This window comes from Schistocerca piceifrons, chromosome 2 (genome assembly GCF_021461385.2).
Source record: "Schistocerca piceifrons isolate TAMUIC-IGC-003096 chromosome 2, iqSchPice1.1, whole genome shotgun sequence".
Classification (NCBI taxonomy): Eukaryota; Metazoa; Arthropoda; class Insecta; order Orthoptera; family Acrididae; genus Schistocerca; species Schistocerca piceifrons.
Window position 1 is genome coordinate 181,119,103 of NC_060139.1, and position 18,556 is coordinate 181,137,658.

General features: G+C 45.3%; 1 protein-coding gene across 2 annotated transcripts in view; it reads left to right on the top strand.

The window, feature by feature from the left end:
* The window catches only part of LOC124777448 (esterase FE4-like), a 324,295-nt gene that overhangs the window by 234,493 nt on the left and 71,246 nt on the right, over positions 1–18,556 (top strand). For both annotated transcript variants that reach the window (XM_047252862.1, XM_047252864.1), the window contains one exon: positions 9,381–9,546. In XM_047252862.1, coding sequence (XP_047108818.1) covers positions 9,381–9,546 — 166 coding nt within the window. The remainder of the gene's footprint in view (positions 1–9,380; positions 9,547–18,556) is intronic.

The window sequence follows — 18,556 nt, forward strand, 5'->3', positions numbered from 1 at the left end:
GCTGAAACACTTGTGTGTGCACCAGCATTGCGCTCTTTCAGCAGAGATGCCACAGATCAGAATCTATCCTACATTGCAGATCAGACAAGCCTCCGAACCCCACCTTCTGTGGAGAGTCGTGGACCTTCAACCATGTAGCGCCTAGTGGTAGTTTCATTGTCCTTCTAGCATAAAGTAAACTTCCTGATGTTGTTCCTTTAAAATAGACATATTTAGACAGGAAAACTGCGCATGCGCAACAGATCTATGGCGTGACAATCAAATTCCCGCCAGAAAGGTCCCGCCTGGTGCCGGTACCGCAGCAGCAGTGCCCCGAGATAGCATCTCTTATTCGTTCTCCCGTCGCCCCCGAGGTTCGGTCAGCGACAAGGTCTCTTTATGCATAAAACATAGCGCAAATCCAAATTCATCATCAGATCTATCAGGTCTATGGACAGAACATCATGAGCAAACGGATGGTGTGTCGCTGCAAACCACACACACACACACACACACACACACACACACACACACACACGCTGGTGTAGGCTTTTTTACGAAGGTCATCGAAGTGTCCCCAATGAAGAACTTAGTGGGCAACCGTCCCTCATCAATGACCAGCTGGTTGAGCTGATGTGGCAGTGCATCCTGGAAATGATTACGAAGCTCGGCAGCCGTTTTCCACAGATATCGCAACCCCTGTTTCATGAAATTGTCACTAAGCACCTGTTGTTCAAGAAATTTTGTGCCAGGCGGGCACCTAAAAATCTGATACCCGTCCACAAAACGAAATGCTTTGAAGCAGCATTGGCATTTTTGCAGTGGTATCATGATGATGGCGACGAGTTCCTCGACAGGATCATCATGGGCGATGATATGCGGATTTCTCACTTGATCACAGAAACCAAGCAGCATTCAATGCATTGGTGTCACAGTGGGTCTCCAGTCAAGACGAAATTCAAACAGACTGTATCAGTGCAGAAAGTGATGCCCACGGTGTTTGGAAGAGGAACGGCATTCTACTCATTGACTTCCTGCCCAGAGGTGAAACAGTGAATGCTGACCGTTACTGTGAAAACGTGCAGAAACTGCGACGAGCCATTCAGAACGAGAGGCGTGGACTACTTACTGCAGGTGTTGCGCTGTTCCATGACAACGCTTCTTCCCATACAGCTTGGCACACAGCTACTGTTTCGCAGAAGTTCGACTGGGAGCTGTTTGACCATCCAGCATACAGTCCTGATTTTACTCCCAGCAGTTTTCATTTTTTCCTGCACATGAAGAATTCCTGTCCTTCGGCCAGCGTTTTGACAACGACGAAGAGCTGAAGACGAGCGTCACACACTGGTTTCATTCACGGGCGGCAGACTTCTATGACACAGGGATACAAAAGTTGATCCCAGAATGTGACAATGTCTCAATTCTTTTGGTGACTTTGTTGAAAAAAAGCTCAAACATTGCTGTACCTGTTGCGAACAAAGTTTTTCATGTAACTACGTTGTCTTTGTTTAAAAAAAAAGGGGGGGGGGAACTTACTTTCTGGATGTGCCTCGTACCTCTTTCCGTAGCTGACCTTCTCCATTCTCGAAATACTCGTTCACAGGCTCTGCGTAATATGAGGGTGAGTCATATGAAAAATTTAAATATTTTTTAAATATTATTTATTGTGCAGAAGTGGTACAAAGCTGTATCACTTTTCAACGTAGTCTCTCCCACGCTCAATGCAAGTCCTCCAGCGCTTACAAAGCGCATAAATACATTTAGAAAAAAATTGTTTTGCTAGTCCGCGCAACCACTCATGCACCGCGTGGCATACCTCTTCATCAGAACGGAACTTCTTTCGTCCCAATGCGTCTTTGAGTGGTCCAAACATATAGAAATCACTTGAGGCAAGGTCTGGTGAGTATGGTGGATGACGAAGACACTCAAAATGCAGGTCTGTGATTGTTGCAACTGTTGTGCGGGCAGTGTGAGGCCTTGCATTGTCATGTTGCAAAAGAACACCTGCTGATAACAATCCACGTCGCTTTGATTTGATTGCAGGCTGCAGATGATTTTTTATGAGATCTGTGTATGACGCACTGGTGACAGTGGTCCATCTAGGCATGTAATGCTCCAAAATGACGCCTTTTCGTCCCAAAAGAGAGTCAGCATAACCTTCCCTGCTGATAGTTCTGTTCGAAATTTCTTTGGTTTTGGTGATGTGGAATGGCGCCATTCCTTGCTCGCTCTCTTCGTTTCCGGTTGTTGGAAGTGAACCCAGGTTTTGTCACCAGTAACGATTCTTGCAATGAAGCCATCACCTTCTCGTTCAAAGCGCCGAAGAAGTTCTTCACAAGCATCAACATGTTCTCTCATTTCAGGAGTCAGCTGCCGTGGCACCCATCTTGTAGACACTTTGTGAAACTGCAGCACATCATGCACAATGTGGTGTGCTGACCCGTGACTAATCTGTAAACATGCTGCAATGCCATTCAGTGTCACTCGACGGTTTTCCTTCACTATGGCTTCAACTGCTGCAATGTTCTGTGGAGTCACAACTTGTTGTGCCTGACCTGGACGAGGAGCATCTTCCACTGAAGTGACACCATTTGCGAACTGGTTACCCCATTCGTAGACTTGCTGCTGCGACAAACATGCATCACCGTACTGAATCTTCATTCATCAATGAATTTCAATAGGTTTCATATCTTCACTGCGCAAAAACCAAATAACAGAACGCTGTTCTTCCCCGGTGCAAGTCACAAGTGGGCGGCCATCTCTATATTAATACTGCGACGGTATGTGTGCATCAGCACTATGCTGCCACCTATAGGCCATTCTGCACGCCTACCAACTTACAGGATAACGGCGCGAAATTTCGATTTGTTATTACAAATTTAAGGTTATCATTTGACTCACCCTCGTAATAATCTGCCCTCTGTCAAAGACGCTTATCTTAATGGATTTCCCCATTTGCAGCCCATATCTTCGCTAGAAGTTCGGTGGCAGGAGGAACAAGACTTTTGGTCAGGCGAATACAGGGTTATAAATACAAAATCAAATAAGGGTAATGCAGGAGTAGGTTTAATAACGAATAAAAAAAATAGGAGTACGGGTAAGCCACTACAAACATCATAGTGAACGCATTATTGTGGCCAAGATAGACACGAAGCCCACGCCTACTACTGCAGCACAAGTTTATATGCCAACTAGCTCCGCAGATGACGAAGAAATTGATGAAATGTATGATGAGATAAAAGAAATTATTCAGATAGTGAAGGGAGACGAAAATTTAATAGTCATGGGTGACTGGAATTCGGGAGTAGGAAAAGGGAGAGAAGGAAACATAGTAGGTGAATATGGATTGGGGCTAAGAAATGAAAGAGGAAGCCGCCTGGTAGAATTTTTCACAGAGCATAACTTAATCATAGCTAACACTTGGTTCAAGAATCATGAAAGAAGGTTGTATACATGGAAGAACCCTGGAGATACTAAAAGGTATCAGATAGATTATATAATGGTAAGACAGGGAGTTAGGAACCAGGTTTTAAATTGTAAGACATTCCCAGGGGCATGTGTGGACTCTGACAACAATCTATTGGTTATGAGCTGTAGATTAAAACTGAAGAAACTGCAAAAAGATGGGAATTTAAGCAGATGGGACCTGGATAAACTGAAAGAGCCAGAGGTTGTACAGAGTTTCAGGGAGAGCGTAAGGGAACAATTGACAGGAATGGGGGAAAGAAATACAGTAGAAGAAGAATGGGTAGCTTTGAGGGACGCAATAGTGAAGGCAGCAAAGGATCAAATAGGTAAAAAGACGAGGGCTAGTAGAAACCCTTGGATAACAGAAGAAATATTGAATTTAATTGATGAAAGGGGAAAATATAAAAATGCAGTATATTGAGCAAGCAATAAAGGAAACAAAGGAAAAGTTCGGAGTAGGTATTAAAATCCATGGAGAAGAAATAAGAACTTTGAGGTTCGCCGATGACATTGTAATTCTGCCAGAGACAGCAAAGGACTTGGAAGAGCAGTTGAACGGAATGGACAGTGTCTTGAAAGGAGGGTATAAGATGAACATCAACAAAAGCAAAATGAGGATAATGGAGTGTAGTCGAATTAAGTCGGGTGATGCAGAGGGAATTAGATTAGGAAATGAGACACTTAAAGTAGTAAAGGAGATTTGCTATTTGGGGAGCAAAATAACTGATGATGGTCGAAGTAGAGAGGATATAAAATGTAGACTGGCAATGGCAAGGAAAGCGTTTCTGAAGAAGAAAAATTTGTTAACATCGAGTATAGATTTAAATGTCAGGAAGTCGTTTTTGAAAGAATTTGTATGGAGTGTAGCCATGTATGGAAGTGAAACGTGGACGATAAATAGTTTAGGCAAGAAGAGAATAGAAGCTTTCGAAATGTGGTGCTACAGAAGAATGCTGAAGATCAGATGGGTAGATCATATAACTAATGAGGAGGTATTGAATAGAATTGGGGAGAAGAGGAGTTTGTGGCACAACTTGACTAGAAGAAGGGATCGGTTGGTAGGACATGTTCTGAGACATCGAGGGGTCACCAATTTAGTATTGGAGGGCAGCGTGGAGGGTAAAAATCGTAGAGGGAAACCAAGAGATGAATACACTAAGCAGATTCAGAAGGATGTCGGCTGCAGCAAATACTGGGAGATGAAGCAGCTTGCACCGGATAGAGTAGCATGGAGAGCTGCACCAAACCAGTCTCAGGACTGATGACCACAACAACAACAACAACATCTTCGCGTCACGTGCCCGCAACGCCACTAGGCGGCATCCAACGTCGCGGTGGGCAGTGGTCATAATGTTTTGACTTTTCAATGTTTTGCGATCACGCTTACCTCCGGTTGCACAGAAAATACTCGCAGTCTGCGCTGGTGACCTCGACGCTGTTGCTCAAATTGCTGACCGGCAGTCAATATGTATCCACCGACGGGCGTCACCGCCATGCCCTCCAGAACAGAGATCCTGCAGAGACATCTCTGGAAGCACTGCAAGCACAAGTAGCTGAACCGTCTAAGGAAGTCACGGACCAGCAAATACTCCGCTCCACACGTGTGCCATAACAGCGACGCTCATCCAGCAGAAAAATGAGTTTGCCCATAAGGGAGAATATCTGCTGGTATCACAAACAATTTGGAGCTGAGGCTCAGCAGTGCCGACCACCCTGTGACAAGCGAACCGCCGCCGGAAATCAATAGCGACAGCGACTGAATTCAAACCGGACAGCAGTCGACTGTTTATAACCGAACACTCTACTGAGCCACAGTTTATCATTAACACAGCAACTTATCACTGTTTACCCTCCTAGTCACCCTCCATGGTGAAATACCGATGGCAATTACCTGTATACTGCGAATGGATCTTCCATCAAGTCATACGGCTACCTCAACTTACATCTGAACTTCAGTCTTCGGCATGAATTCATGTGGAGATTCAGTGTTGCCGATTTACTGTACTCGATTGTTGGAGAGGACTTCCTCTCTTTTTAGAGTTTCCTCCCATATCGTCGTAGCCGTTGCCTGCTAGATTTTGGAACACAGTTGCTACACCATGCCATCTAAGCTGGCGTCAAAATGATTGCAGGTGATTCACCATACAATGACCCGCTTCCCTGAAATCACCTCCCCATCGCCTGCTCCAGTACCGGCAAGACACTCAACAATAACATTACATCGCATTGTCACTACGCCAGGACCGTAAGTTCATGCATGGCCGTGTCATCTGCATCTGGAAAAGCTAAAGCCCCCAAAGCAAGAGTTTGATTTTATGTTAGCACAAGGGATCTGTCGCCCTTCAAATAGCAGCAAGCCTCTTCAGTACATATTCTCCTAATAAGAATAATGGGTGGCACCCATGTGGTGCTGTCGTCAGCTTAACGACAGAACGATACATGATCGTTATCCTGTGCCACATATAGAAGACTTTGCTAAGCACATTCTTGCTAAGACTGTTTTCTCGACGATCGACCGTGTCCGTACTTTTTATCATTATCACGTCCGCTGCCGGTAGCTGAGTGGTGACACGGTAGCTCAGCGTGACTTAATGGATCAACTACAAACTGAAACGGGTGTCTTTCGACGTCCGCCCAGAGCAGATACAACGAACGGAAACGAACAAAATGGTATTAAAAAAAAAATTTTTTAAAGTGGTCAGCGCGGCAGATTGTCAATCCTAAGGGCCCGGGTTCGATTCCCGGCTGGGTCGGAGATTTTTCTCCGCTCAGAGACTGGGTGTTGTGTTGTCCTAATCATCATCATTTCATCCCCATCGACGCGCAAGTCGCCGAAGTGGCGTCAAATCGAAAGACTTGCACCCGGCGAACGATCTACCCGACGGGACATTATTTTTATTATCATCATCCTATCCAGTTTTTTAGGCATCCTTGCCTGTTCCAATTTCGATAGATTGCAGCTGATCTTTCCATCTCTTCTTAGGACACCCAACATTTATTTTCCCTTCAGGTAAATACTTGTATATTAATTTAGGTGTTCGTTCTTCTGAAGTCCTTTAAATTACTTCATGCCATTTCTTTCTGTACTCCTCTGTTTTCTGTAGTATGACTTCGACTCCCAGTTTCTTTCTTATTTCACTATTTTTCTGTAGTCTATGGGTCTGCAATCAGTTAGTGGTCTTAGGAGTCTCATGTCTGCTGCTTCAATCCTCCTCCTTTGACTGGCGCTTAGAGTCCACGTCAATGACTACGTTAGAACTGGTACTGCCACTACATTATAAAATTGTAGTACTGTCTCTTTCCTAACTTTTTTGAGCAGAGTGCAACTTCTGGAATTTTTGCAATTTGTATTTCTGATCATTTTGTATAGCATTTGAGATCTCACATGTCAGGTATTTAAGAGTATTTACTTATTCTAGCAGTTTGTCATCAATTATTACTTTTGCTCTTAAATGCTCCTTATCATGGAACGCGATTATCTTTGTTTGACCTTTAGATATTGTCATATTATAATCATTTGCTACCTTGTACAAGGACAAAACTGCGCTCTGTGCTTTTTATCATACACAAACTGCATCGGAATATATATCCAAAACTGCTGTTGGCACTTCTTTCAGATTTCAGGAATTTGGGAGAATGACATTCGGACTACGCAATGCCACCCATACTTTCTAGCACGTCACGGATTAAGTAACTAGAGATTTAGATTTTTGTTACGTGTAAATTGATGGCCACTTGCAATGTCGTCCAATGAGACAGAGCATCCAGCACAAGAATGTGGATTAATGACTAAACCACAAAAATATGTCTTTGAATCAATGGTTGTAAAATTCTTTTAGTATACCATATCAATGAACGAGGAATTCAGCTACCTCAGGACAGATTCGAAACTATTTCTCCGTTCCCGAAGTTCACTACAATAACAGAATTACATCGTTTCATGGGGCTGAAAAACTTCTGTCGACGTTTTGTGCACAGTCTAGCATTATTGGCAGCACCTCTCAATGAAAAGCTAAGAGTTTCAACTAAATCTGAAGACACGTTACAGCGGACTGATGAAACGAAAATACCCTTGGATTAACTAAAAGTTGCTGTTGCCGTGGCTGCATTGTGAAGCTCATCCTCTTCTTGATCCACCTGTTAAGTTATGGTAGACAGATGCATAGATTGCAACCGAGTTTCCATTCTGTATACTCTCTGTTCCGTGGTATGATTTTACTTTTGTGATGACAATGCGAATAAATGTTTTAGATATTTTGCTGGTCTATAAAAAGGGTAAATAAAGAAAAACTGACAATAATAGTGTAACAATAATGCACAGAAGGTGTTGCAAATGGCTTACCGTATTTACTGAAAGTATTTCATAGTTCGTTGAGTTGTTTCTTCGTGACACCTCACCGCCGTCTACAGTGCCTTGTAACGGAATTAATTAGAACAAAGACTCGAAAATATGCAAATGCAACAGGAAACGCAAAAAAATATTGTTTACTGTCACTTCTTATTCCGTTACAGAAAAAACGTAAATAAAGTGGAGTCTGAGCTGTGATACTATGTCGAAATAGTATAATACCATTGCTCTCCACATCTTTAAGACAACTTCAGTTCCTGGCATCAAATTGTTAATATATATGTAAAACGCATATACGTAGTTTCACGAACTTCTGAAGGTGATATATCAGTAGCAGCGAAATAATAACACTCAAAACACGCTAAATGTTATATGAGCTAAAGTGTACCGTCTCAAAACCACGTGACGAGCTGCAGGAGATGTGGAGAGAATGGAAGGGTTTGGTGCAAGGAGGAGGCAGCTCCACTTTCTCCAGTTTGTGGCAAATTTAAAAAAACGTTTTAAAAATTCAGTTTTCACCAAAACGAAAAAGTTGTTAGCCTTGTTTTAGGCTATAGGGTATCTAATACTAATGACGAGAATACACACAAATGCATGCACTCAGGTACGTGCAATAGAGTTTTAAGTTTTGGAGCTGCCTCTGTTTTGCTCCAAAGTGAATGAAAAACTCTTTGTAGGGACATTTTGTTCATAAATAACCATATTTCAGTTTAAAAAACATTTATTAATAAAGAAAGTACATCATTATTGGCATAATACATTAATTCTACAGTTCGTCTTCGGTCTTCTAGCTCCCCTTCAGTCACCTCAGGATCGTTTGAAGCATCTGACGTCAACTGGTCGTAAAACCACATTTCGTTTTGACCAACATACTTTCCGACCAGCTCTTTGACATCTTTAAAGTTTTGGCCTTTAAGGGGGAGGAGACAATCATAAGCTTGATAAAGGTGGTCCATTGTTATGAGACTCGCAGGTCCTTGGTTGCAAATTTGCGCATTATCAAAGACAGTCATCCCTACGGTCGCACTGCATTGAATAATCCCTTTACCGATGTATGGCTGTTCATAGAGGAATATTTTGTGCTTAGTGATTAAATATTTTCCTCTTTTCTTGTTCGATAATGACACGTAATGGTTCTTTACAAAAAAAATTTCTTCAACATGTCAAAAAAGTGGAAAGTAAATCTCTGGTCCACTTCAGTGACATGAAACGCGCCATGTATAGACCGGTCTGCTGAATAATACGTAACACAACCTCCTTCCTGCTATTGTTCGGGGGAAGAACGAGACAGCTCCCGGAGTTGCCTCTGTTTTCATGCAAACTCGGAGTACAGGCAGCTCCATCTATTGGATTTCTCTGAAGCTAGTGGTGGGGCTGCCTCTTTCTTGCACCAAACAACGGGGCTTTTTTTGTATGTGATGGAATGTTCAACTCAATAGAGCCAAAAAGTGGAGCTGCCTCCTTCTTGCGCCAAACCCCTCAATCGTAGTTCTGCACATCCGAATGCTCATTCCATAGATGTTTATAGTCTATGCCTCGGCCCCAGTGAGCGCTACCGAACGTCATGCCGTGGTGTTGCTTGCAGGACGCAGGCCGCGTCTTCACGTGCGCCTTCACACCAGCCATAGAGCCCGACGTGGAGGGTGCCTTCCTCACCGACTCTCCCGCCGTCCTACAGGAGCGCGGCAACTTCTCGCAGGTGCCGCTCCTAATCGGCTCCACCAGTGTCGAGTGCCTCTTCATCACACGCGGTGAGTAGGGCCTGCTACTCTGCTCCTCAAGATGCAATGCCGTTTGAGAGTAGGCCTAAAGGGTTTTCAACAGCGCTGAGTTGTAGTTTTTAGTAGGACAGCTGCATCTACTGTACACTGATCAGCCAGAACATAATGACCACCTAACTAATAGCCGGTGTGTCCACATCTGCCACGGATAACACCAGGCGACATCTCGTGGCGTGGAAGCAATGAGGCCTTGGTAGGTCACTGGAGGGAGATGGTTCGAATGGTCCAAATGGCTCTAAGCACTATGGGACTTAACATCTGAGGTCATCAGTCCCTTGGAACTTAGAACTACTTAAACCTAGAATGAGATTTTCACTCTGCAGCGGAGTGTGCGCTGATATGAAACTTCCTGGCAGATTAAAACTGTGTGCCCGACCGAGACTCGAACTCGGGACCTTTGCCTTTCGGGGGCAAGTGCTCTACCATCTGAGCTACCGAAGCACGACTCACGCCCGGTATTCACAGCTTTACGTCTGCCAGTACCTCGTCTCCTACCTTCCAAACTTTACAGAAGCTCTCCTGAAAGAAAGTTCTGCTAGTTTCGCGGGAGAGCTTCTGTAAAGTTTGGAAGGTAGGAGACGAGATACTGGCAGACGTAAAGCTGTGAGTACCGGGCGTGAGTCGTGCTTCGGTAGCTCAGATGGTAGAGCACTTGCCTGCGAAAGGCAAAGGTCCCGAGTTCGAGTCTCGGTCGGGCACACAGTTTTAATCTGCCAGGAAGTTTCATGTCAGCGCACACTCCGCTGCAGAGTGAAAATCTCATTCTGGAAACATCCCCCAGGCTGTGGCTAAGCCATGTCTCCGCAATATCCTTTCTTTCAGGAGTGCTAGTTCTGCTAGTTTCGCAGGAGAGCTTCTGTAAAGTTTGGAAGGTAGGAGACGAGGTACTGGCAGAAGTAAAGCTGTGAGTAGCGGGCGTGAGTCGTGCTTCGGTAGCTCAGATGGTAGACCACTTGCCCGCGAAAGGCAAAGGTCCCGAGTTCGAGTCTCGGTCGGGCGCACAGTTTTAATCTGCCAGGAAGTTACTTAAACCTAACTAACCTAAGGGCATAACACACAGCCATGCCCGAGGCATGACTCGATCCTGCGACCGTAGCAGCAGCGCGGCTAGAACCGCTCGGCCGCAGGAGAGAGTTGGTACCACATCTGCACACACAGGTCACCTAGTTCCCGTAAATTCCAGGGAGGTGGCGATGAGCTCTGACGCCACGTTCAGTCACATCCCAGATGTGTTCGATCAGTTTCAGATCTGGCGAGTCGAGGAACCAGCACATCAGCTGAACTCGCCACTGTGTTCCTAGAGGCACTCCATCACACTCCTGGCCTTGTGACATGGCTCATTATCTTGCTGAAAAATGCCACGGCAGTCGGGCAACACGATCGTCATGAAGGAGCGTACGATACTCCTTGGCCTTGAACTAGCTCCTCTGGACCTGTGGATGCTTACGTCAATGTTTCCCAGAGCATAATGAAGCCACCGCCGGCTTGTGTCCGTCCCGCAGTACGGGGGTCGAGGAGCTGTTCCCATGGAAGACGACAGATTCACGCCCTCCCGTCGGCATGACGAAGAAGGTATCGGGATTCATCAGACCAAGCAACGTTCTACCACTGCGCCAACGTCCAGTGCCTATGGTCACGTGCCCATTTCAGACATAGCTGCCAATGTTGTGGTGTTAACATTGACATACGCACGGATCATTGGCAGCGGAGGTCCATCATTAAAACTGTACGGTGCAGTGTGTGTTCAAACACACCTGTACTCTACCCAGCATTAAAATCTGATGTTAGTTCCATTACAGATCGCAACCTGTCCTGTTTTACCAGTCTGCCCAGCCTACGTCGTCCGACATCTGTAAGGAAGGGTGGCTGCCCAACGCCACGACGCCTGGACGTTCTTTCACCTTGGTTTCGCCACACACACACACACACACACACACACACACACACACCACAGCACTCCTTGAACACCAGACAAGTAGTACAGTTTCCGAAATCCTGGTGCTCAGACTCCGGGCCACCAATATCTACCCTTGGTCGAACTCAGCCGGCCGCGGTGTTCTAGCGGTTCTGGCGCTGCAGTCCGGAACTGCGGGACTGCTACGGTCGCAGGTTCGAATCCTGCCTCGGGCATGGGTGCGTATGATGTCCTTAGGTTAGTTAGGTTTAAGTAGTTCTAAGTTCTAGGGGACTTATGACCTAAGATGTTGAGTCCCATAGTGCTCAGAGCCATTTGAGCCATTTGGTCGAACTCAGATATACTGCACACCTTCTCCACTCTACACACGGACTTCATGCCCACTGACACTACTGCACCATGTGTGTGTCTGACTAGCAGTCATTCCTCGTCAGGTGACGCTGCTGTCTCCTGGACAGGATTATACCGATAGCCGGTCGGTGATCATAATGTTCTGGCAGTTCACTGTAAGTGATGGAGAACATCTTGGGCATCACATGGATAGCAGTAAGTATCTATCGCCAGACGACTTTCGTGGTGTACTGAATGTGAATCAGTTTATCTATTACTGAAAACCCATACAATAGATTTTGAGGTTAGCTTCCACATACAGACCGAATACATATTAATAATATGTAGAGACAGAAGACATGTATAGATGTGCAGATTCTGATCAAGCTTCAGTGTTCTCTGGGTTTGCGGCAGCTGTTTCCTTTACTGCTTTTCCCATCAGATACCGCTTCCTCTGTAGCTGACCAGCTTACAGCTCCCATCACTGCCACGACATATCGCTCCAAAAGCCAATTAAAAATGGAACAGACAACAAAACATAATAACACATTTATCGTCGTTATAATTATAAATTACACACACAAACCCTAATGAATTAGTCTATCCATAAGTGAAGACCATGTCAAAACTCCTGCAGTAGTTCCTGAGATTAGCCACCCCATACAGATACAAAATTGCAACGAAGGACTTCAATTTTAAATATGTACAGATATTACTGCGAGAAGAATTTGACAGGGCACTGAAAGATCTAAGTCGAAACAAGGCCCCGGGAGTAGACGACATTCCATTAGAACTACTGAGATACTGGGGAGAGCCAGCCATGACAAACTCTTGTATCTGGTGAGCAAGATGTGTGAAACAGGCGAAATGCCCTCAGATTTCAAAAAGAGTATAATAATTCCAATTCCAAAGAAAGCAGGCACTGATAGGTGTGAATATTACTGGACTGTTAGATTAGTAAATCATGCCTGCAAAATACTAACACGAATTCTTTACAGAAGAATGGAAAAAACTGGTAGAAGCCAACCTCGGGGAAGATCAGTTTGAATTCCAGAGAAATTTAGGAACAAGTCAGGCAATACTGACCCTATGAGTTCTCATAGAAGATAAGTTAAGGAAAGGCAAACCTACGTTTATACTCTACTGGCCATTAAAATTGCTACACTAAGAAGAAATGCAGATGATCAACGGGTATTCATTGGACAAATATATTATACTAGAACTGACATGTGATTACATTTTCACGCAATTTGGGTGCATAGATCCTCAGAAATCAGTACCCAGAACAACCACCTCTGGCCGTAATAACGGCTTTGATACGCCTGGGCATGAGTCAAACAGAGCTTGGATGGCGTGTACAGGTACAGCTGCCCATGCAGCTTCAACACGATACCACAGTTCCTCAAGAGTAGTGACTGGCGTATTGTGACGAGCCAGTTGCTCGGCCACCATTGACAAGACGTTTTCAATTGGTGAAGGATATGGAGAATGTGCTGGCCAGGACAGCAGTCGAACATTTTCTGTTTCCAGAAAGGCCCGTACAGGACCTGCAACATGCGGTCATGCATTACCCTGCTGAAATGTAGGTATTTGCGAGATCGAATGAAGGGTAGAGCCACGTGTCGAAACACATCTGAAATGTAACGTCCACTGTTCAAAGTGCCGTCAATGCGAACAAGAGGTGACCGAGAGGTGTAACCAATGGCACCCTATACCATCACGCCGGGTGACACGCCAGTATGGCGATGACAAATACACACTTCCAATGTGCGTTCAACGCGATGTCGCCAAACACGGATGCGACCATCGTGATGCTGTAAACAGAACCTGGATTCATCCGAAAAAATGACGTTTTGCCATTCGTGCGGCCAGGTGCGTCGTTGAGTACACTATCGCAGGCGCTCCTGTCTGTGATGCAGCGTCAAGAGTAGCCGCAACCGTGGTCTCCGAGCTGATAATCCATGCTGCTGCAAATGTCGTTGAACTGTTCGTGCAGATGGTTGTTGTCTTGCAAATGTCCCCATCTGTTGACTCAGGGATCGAGACGTGGCTGCACGATCCGTTACAACCATGCGCATAAGATGCCTGTCATCTCGACTGCTAGTGATACGAGGTCGTTGGGATCCAGCACGGCGTTCCGTATCACCCTCCTGAACCCACCGATTCCATATTCTGCTAAGTCATCGGATCTCGACCAATGCGAGCAGCAATGTCGCGAGACGATAAACCGCAATCGCGATAGGCTACAATCCGACCTTTATCAAAGTCGGAAACGTGATCGTACGCATTTCTCCTGCTTACACGAGGCATCACAACACGTTTCACCAGGCAACGCCGGTCAACTGCTGTTTGCGTATGAGAAATCGGTTAGAAATTTTCCTCATGTCAGCACGTTGTAGGTGTCGCCACCGGCGCCAACGTTGTATGAATGCTCTGAAAAGCTTATCATTTGCATATCACAGCATCTTCTTCCTGTCAGTTAAATTTCGCGTCTGTAGCACGTCATCTTCGTGGTGTAGCAATTTTAATGGCCAGTAGTGTAGAGAAAGCTTTTGGCAGTGTTGGCTGGAATACTCTCTTTGAAATTCTGAGCATAGTATGGGTAAAATATAGGGAGCTAAAGACTATTTACAACTTGTACAGAAACCAGACGGCAGTCGTAAGAGTAATTCTCTCTGAGAAAGCAAAGGACTTGGAACAGCAGGTGAACGGAATGGATAGGGTCTTGAAAGGAGGATATAAGATGAACATAGACAAAAGCAAAACAAGGATAATGGAATGTAGTCGAAATAAGTCAGGTGATACTGAGGGAATTAGATTAGGAAATGAGACACCTAAGTAGTAGACAAGTTTTGCTGTTTGGACAGCAAAATAACTGATGATGGCCGAAACAGAGCAAAATATAGATTTAAGTACCAGGAAGTCTTTTCTGGAAATGTTTGTGCGGAGTGTAGCCCTCTATGGAAGTGAAGCATTGACGATAAACAGTTTACACACAAAGGAAATATAAGCTTTTGAAATGTGGTGCTACAGAAGAATGCTGAAGATTATGTGGGTAGATCATGTAACTAATGGGAAAGTACTGAACAGATCTGAGGAGCAAAGAAATTTGTAGCAAAATCTGACTAGAAAAAGGGGTCAGTTGGTAGGACATATCCTGAGATATCAAGGGAGCACCAGTTTAGTATCGAAGGGAAGTAGGGGGGGGGGGGGTAAAAATCTTAGAGGGAGAGATATGAATACAGTAAGCAGGTTTAGGGAGTTGTAGATTTCGGTAGTTAATCGGAGATGAAGCGGTTTGCGCAGGATGTAGTAGCACAGAGAGCTGCATCAAGCCAGTCTTTGGACTGAAGACCACAACAACAACATAGGTTCGTTACTATCCCTACGCTCCAGAAATCCCAATAATATCTCCAAATCCACCTGAATCATTCTACCTCTTGGTATAACCAATGGCTCATCAAGATCATCCCATCCAAAACGCAGGCAATAATTATAAACACATTAAGAAAGCTTTGCATCACCTCGGTTCCGAGAGTTCCGGACTCTGTATAGAAAATTGGAATAGAGATCAACATAAACATAATTTCCGCCCTTTTTATTGTTCATGAAAGCCACACATTGCATGTTGTACTACCATGCAGCGAGACCTTCAGAGGTGGTGGTGCAGATTGCTGTACACACCTGTACCTCTAATATCCAGTGGCACGTCCTCTTCCGTTGATGCATACCTGTATTCGTCGTGGCATACTATCCACAAGTTCATCAAGGCACTATTGGTCCAAATTGTCGCCGGCCGCGGTGGTCTAGCGGTTCTGGCGCTGCAGTCCGGAACCGCGGGACTGCTACGGTCGCAGGTTCGAATCCTGCCTCGGGCATGGGTGTGTGTGATGTCCTTAGGTTAGTTAGGTTTAAGTAGTTCTAAGTTCTCGGGGACTTATGACCTAAGATGTTGATTCCCATAGTGCTCAGAGCCATTTTTTTCCAAATTGTCCCACTCCTCAACGGCGATTCGGCGTAGATCCCTCAGACTGGTTGGTGGGGCACGTCGTCCATAAACAGCCCTTTTCAATCTATCCCAGGCATGTTCTATAGGGTTAGTGTCTGGAGAACATGCTGGCCACTCTAGTCGAGCAATGTCGTTATCCTGAAGGAAGTCATTTACAAGAAGATGTGGGCGACGGGGGCGCGAATTGTCGTCCATGAAGACGAATGACTCGCCAATATGCTGCCGATATGATTGCACTATCGGTCGGAGGATGGCATTCACGTATCCTACAGCCATTACGGCGCCTTCCATGACCAGTAGCGGCATATGTCGGCCCCACATAATGCCACCCCAAACCAACAGGGAACCTCCACCTTGCTGCAGTCGCTGGACAGTGTGTCTAAGGCGTTCAGCCTGACCAGGTTGCCTCCAAATATGTCTCTGACGATTGTCTGGTTGAAGGCATATGTGACACTCATCGGTGAAATGAACATAATGCCAATCCTGAGCGGTCCATTCAGCATGTTGCTGGGCCCAACTGTACCACGCTGCATGGACCTCCTCATGGGCGTTGGCAGTGAAGTTGCCCATCATGCAACCTATTGCACACAGTTTGAGTTGTAACACGACATCCTGTGACTGCACGAAAAGCATTTTCAACATGGTTCCTCCAAGCTGTAATCCGTAGGTAGCGGTCATCCACTGCAGTAGTAGCACTTGGGCAGCCTGAGCGAGGCATGTTATCGACAGTTCCTGTCTCTCTCTGTATCTCCTCCATGTCTGAACAACATCGCTTTGGTTCACTGCGAGATGCCTGGGCACTTCCCTTGCTGAGAGCCCTTCCTGGCACAAAGCAACAATGTGGACGCCATCGAACCGCGGTATTGACCGTCTACGCATGGCTGAACCATAGACAACACGAGCCGTCTACCTCCTTACTGGTGGAATGACTGGAACTGATCGGCTGTCGTCTAATAGGCGCTGCTCATGCATGGTCGTTTACATCTTTGGGCAGGTTTAGTGACATCTCTGAACAGTCAAAGGGGCTGTGTCTGTGATACAATATCCACAGCCAACATCTGTCTTCAAGAGTTCTGCAAATCTGGGTGATGCAAAACTTTTTTATGTGTGCAGAATGGACCAACTACATCTTCCATCTTCATGACTTTTACCTCACCATTCATGACCATCCTACAAAGTTAACTAATACACTAAAACACCTTGGACTAAGCCCCGACCAGCAACTAACATGGTAACTTCACCTACTAACCGCCCAACAAAAAGTCCACAGTAGTATATTTGTTGGCCGAAATTGGCGATTATGCCACTGGACAGTGTAAATGATTATGGTTTCAGTACTCTGATACTCCCTTACAGGTAGAACACCCACCAGTTTTCATAAGTATTGTTTGTGTTTAAGGTTGTTACCAAGCCAGATACGGCATATAACCAGCGTGAACAGTATCAGACGTTGACAAGTTTAAAAGAGGCTTCATTGTGGATCTCCTTTCGGCTGGCTGGTCACATCGTGCAATATACAGACTTGTAATGCATTCAGCTGTGACAGTGGCCCAATTCTGGCAGCATGAGCACGAGAGGGCAGGCATGCTAGTCGTCAAGTTTCCAGTCGATCACATCTGAGTACCACAATGGAGGATCGCTGTATTGTGCACCAAGCACTTTGTTTTAGGTAATTATAATCCCATGTGAGAGTTGCCGTTAACACCACAACAGCAGCAGCTGCGTTTGGAGTGGTGCCGTGACTGGGAAGCATGGGCTGCTGATGAATGGGGCTGCACTGTGTTCAGTGGCGAATTACAGCTCTGCACTACTATGGATGACTATCTTTGGCGAGTATGGTGGCAGTCTGTGGAAAGGTCCCATTGTTCCAATGTTTTGGAAGGGCACAGTACTATTCCTTGTGGCGCCATGGTGTGGGGAAGCATTGGATGTTCCGTCAGGTGACATCTGATAATGATTAAGGGAAGTCAAATAGCACAACGGTACATCACAGAAATCCTGCGTCCTCATGTGTTACTGCTCGTATTACAGTATTGTGGTGCTGTTTTTGAACAGGGCAATGCTCGTCCACACATCGTACAGATTGATAGAGATGAACTGCCTATGTGATGTTGAGATACTCCTATGGTGAGCAAGATCCCCAGATCTGTCACCAATCTGAGACCAGCTAAGACGCCAACTCTGTCTCAGTGCCAGTACCCCTGTTACCAGGGAACACTTACTACAATTGTGGGCCAGCGTGCCTCAGGGGAATTTATGGCGGCTTTATGAGACCTTTCCAAACAGAATCATTGTCTTCATCCTGGTCACAGAGGGTCCAAAGTCACACTGATGAGTGAGCTCACACTGGTAACTTCTTTGCAAATTTGACTCGATGTTGGAATGACTGAAGCAACGTCACGTACCCTCTAAACCCGTGAAGTTTCATTCTGATTCCTCCTACCCTTCTGGGTGCTCCATTTTTTTGTGTCAGGCAGTGTAGAAGGAGTTGCGTCTATCTGCTCTGTGCTGTTGCACTGAAACGCTAATCACTTGCATATCCATGAATACGAGGGGCGTTTGAAAAGTCCGTGCAAAAATAAAAACTACTTACTTGTTTGGGGTAAACCTTTTTTATTTTTCGACATAGTCTCCTTTTAGACTTATACACTTCGTCCAATGCTGTTCTAATTTGTTGATCTCTTCTGAATAATAGGAATTGTCCAAGTCTGTGAAATAGCTGTTAG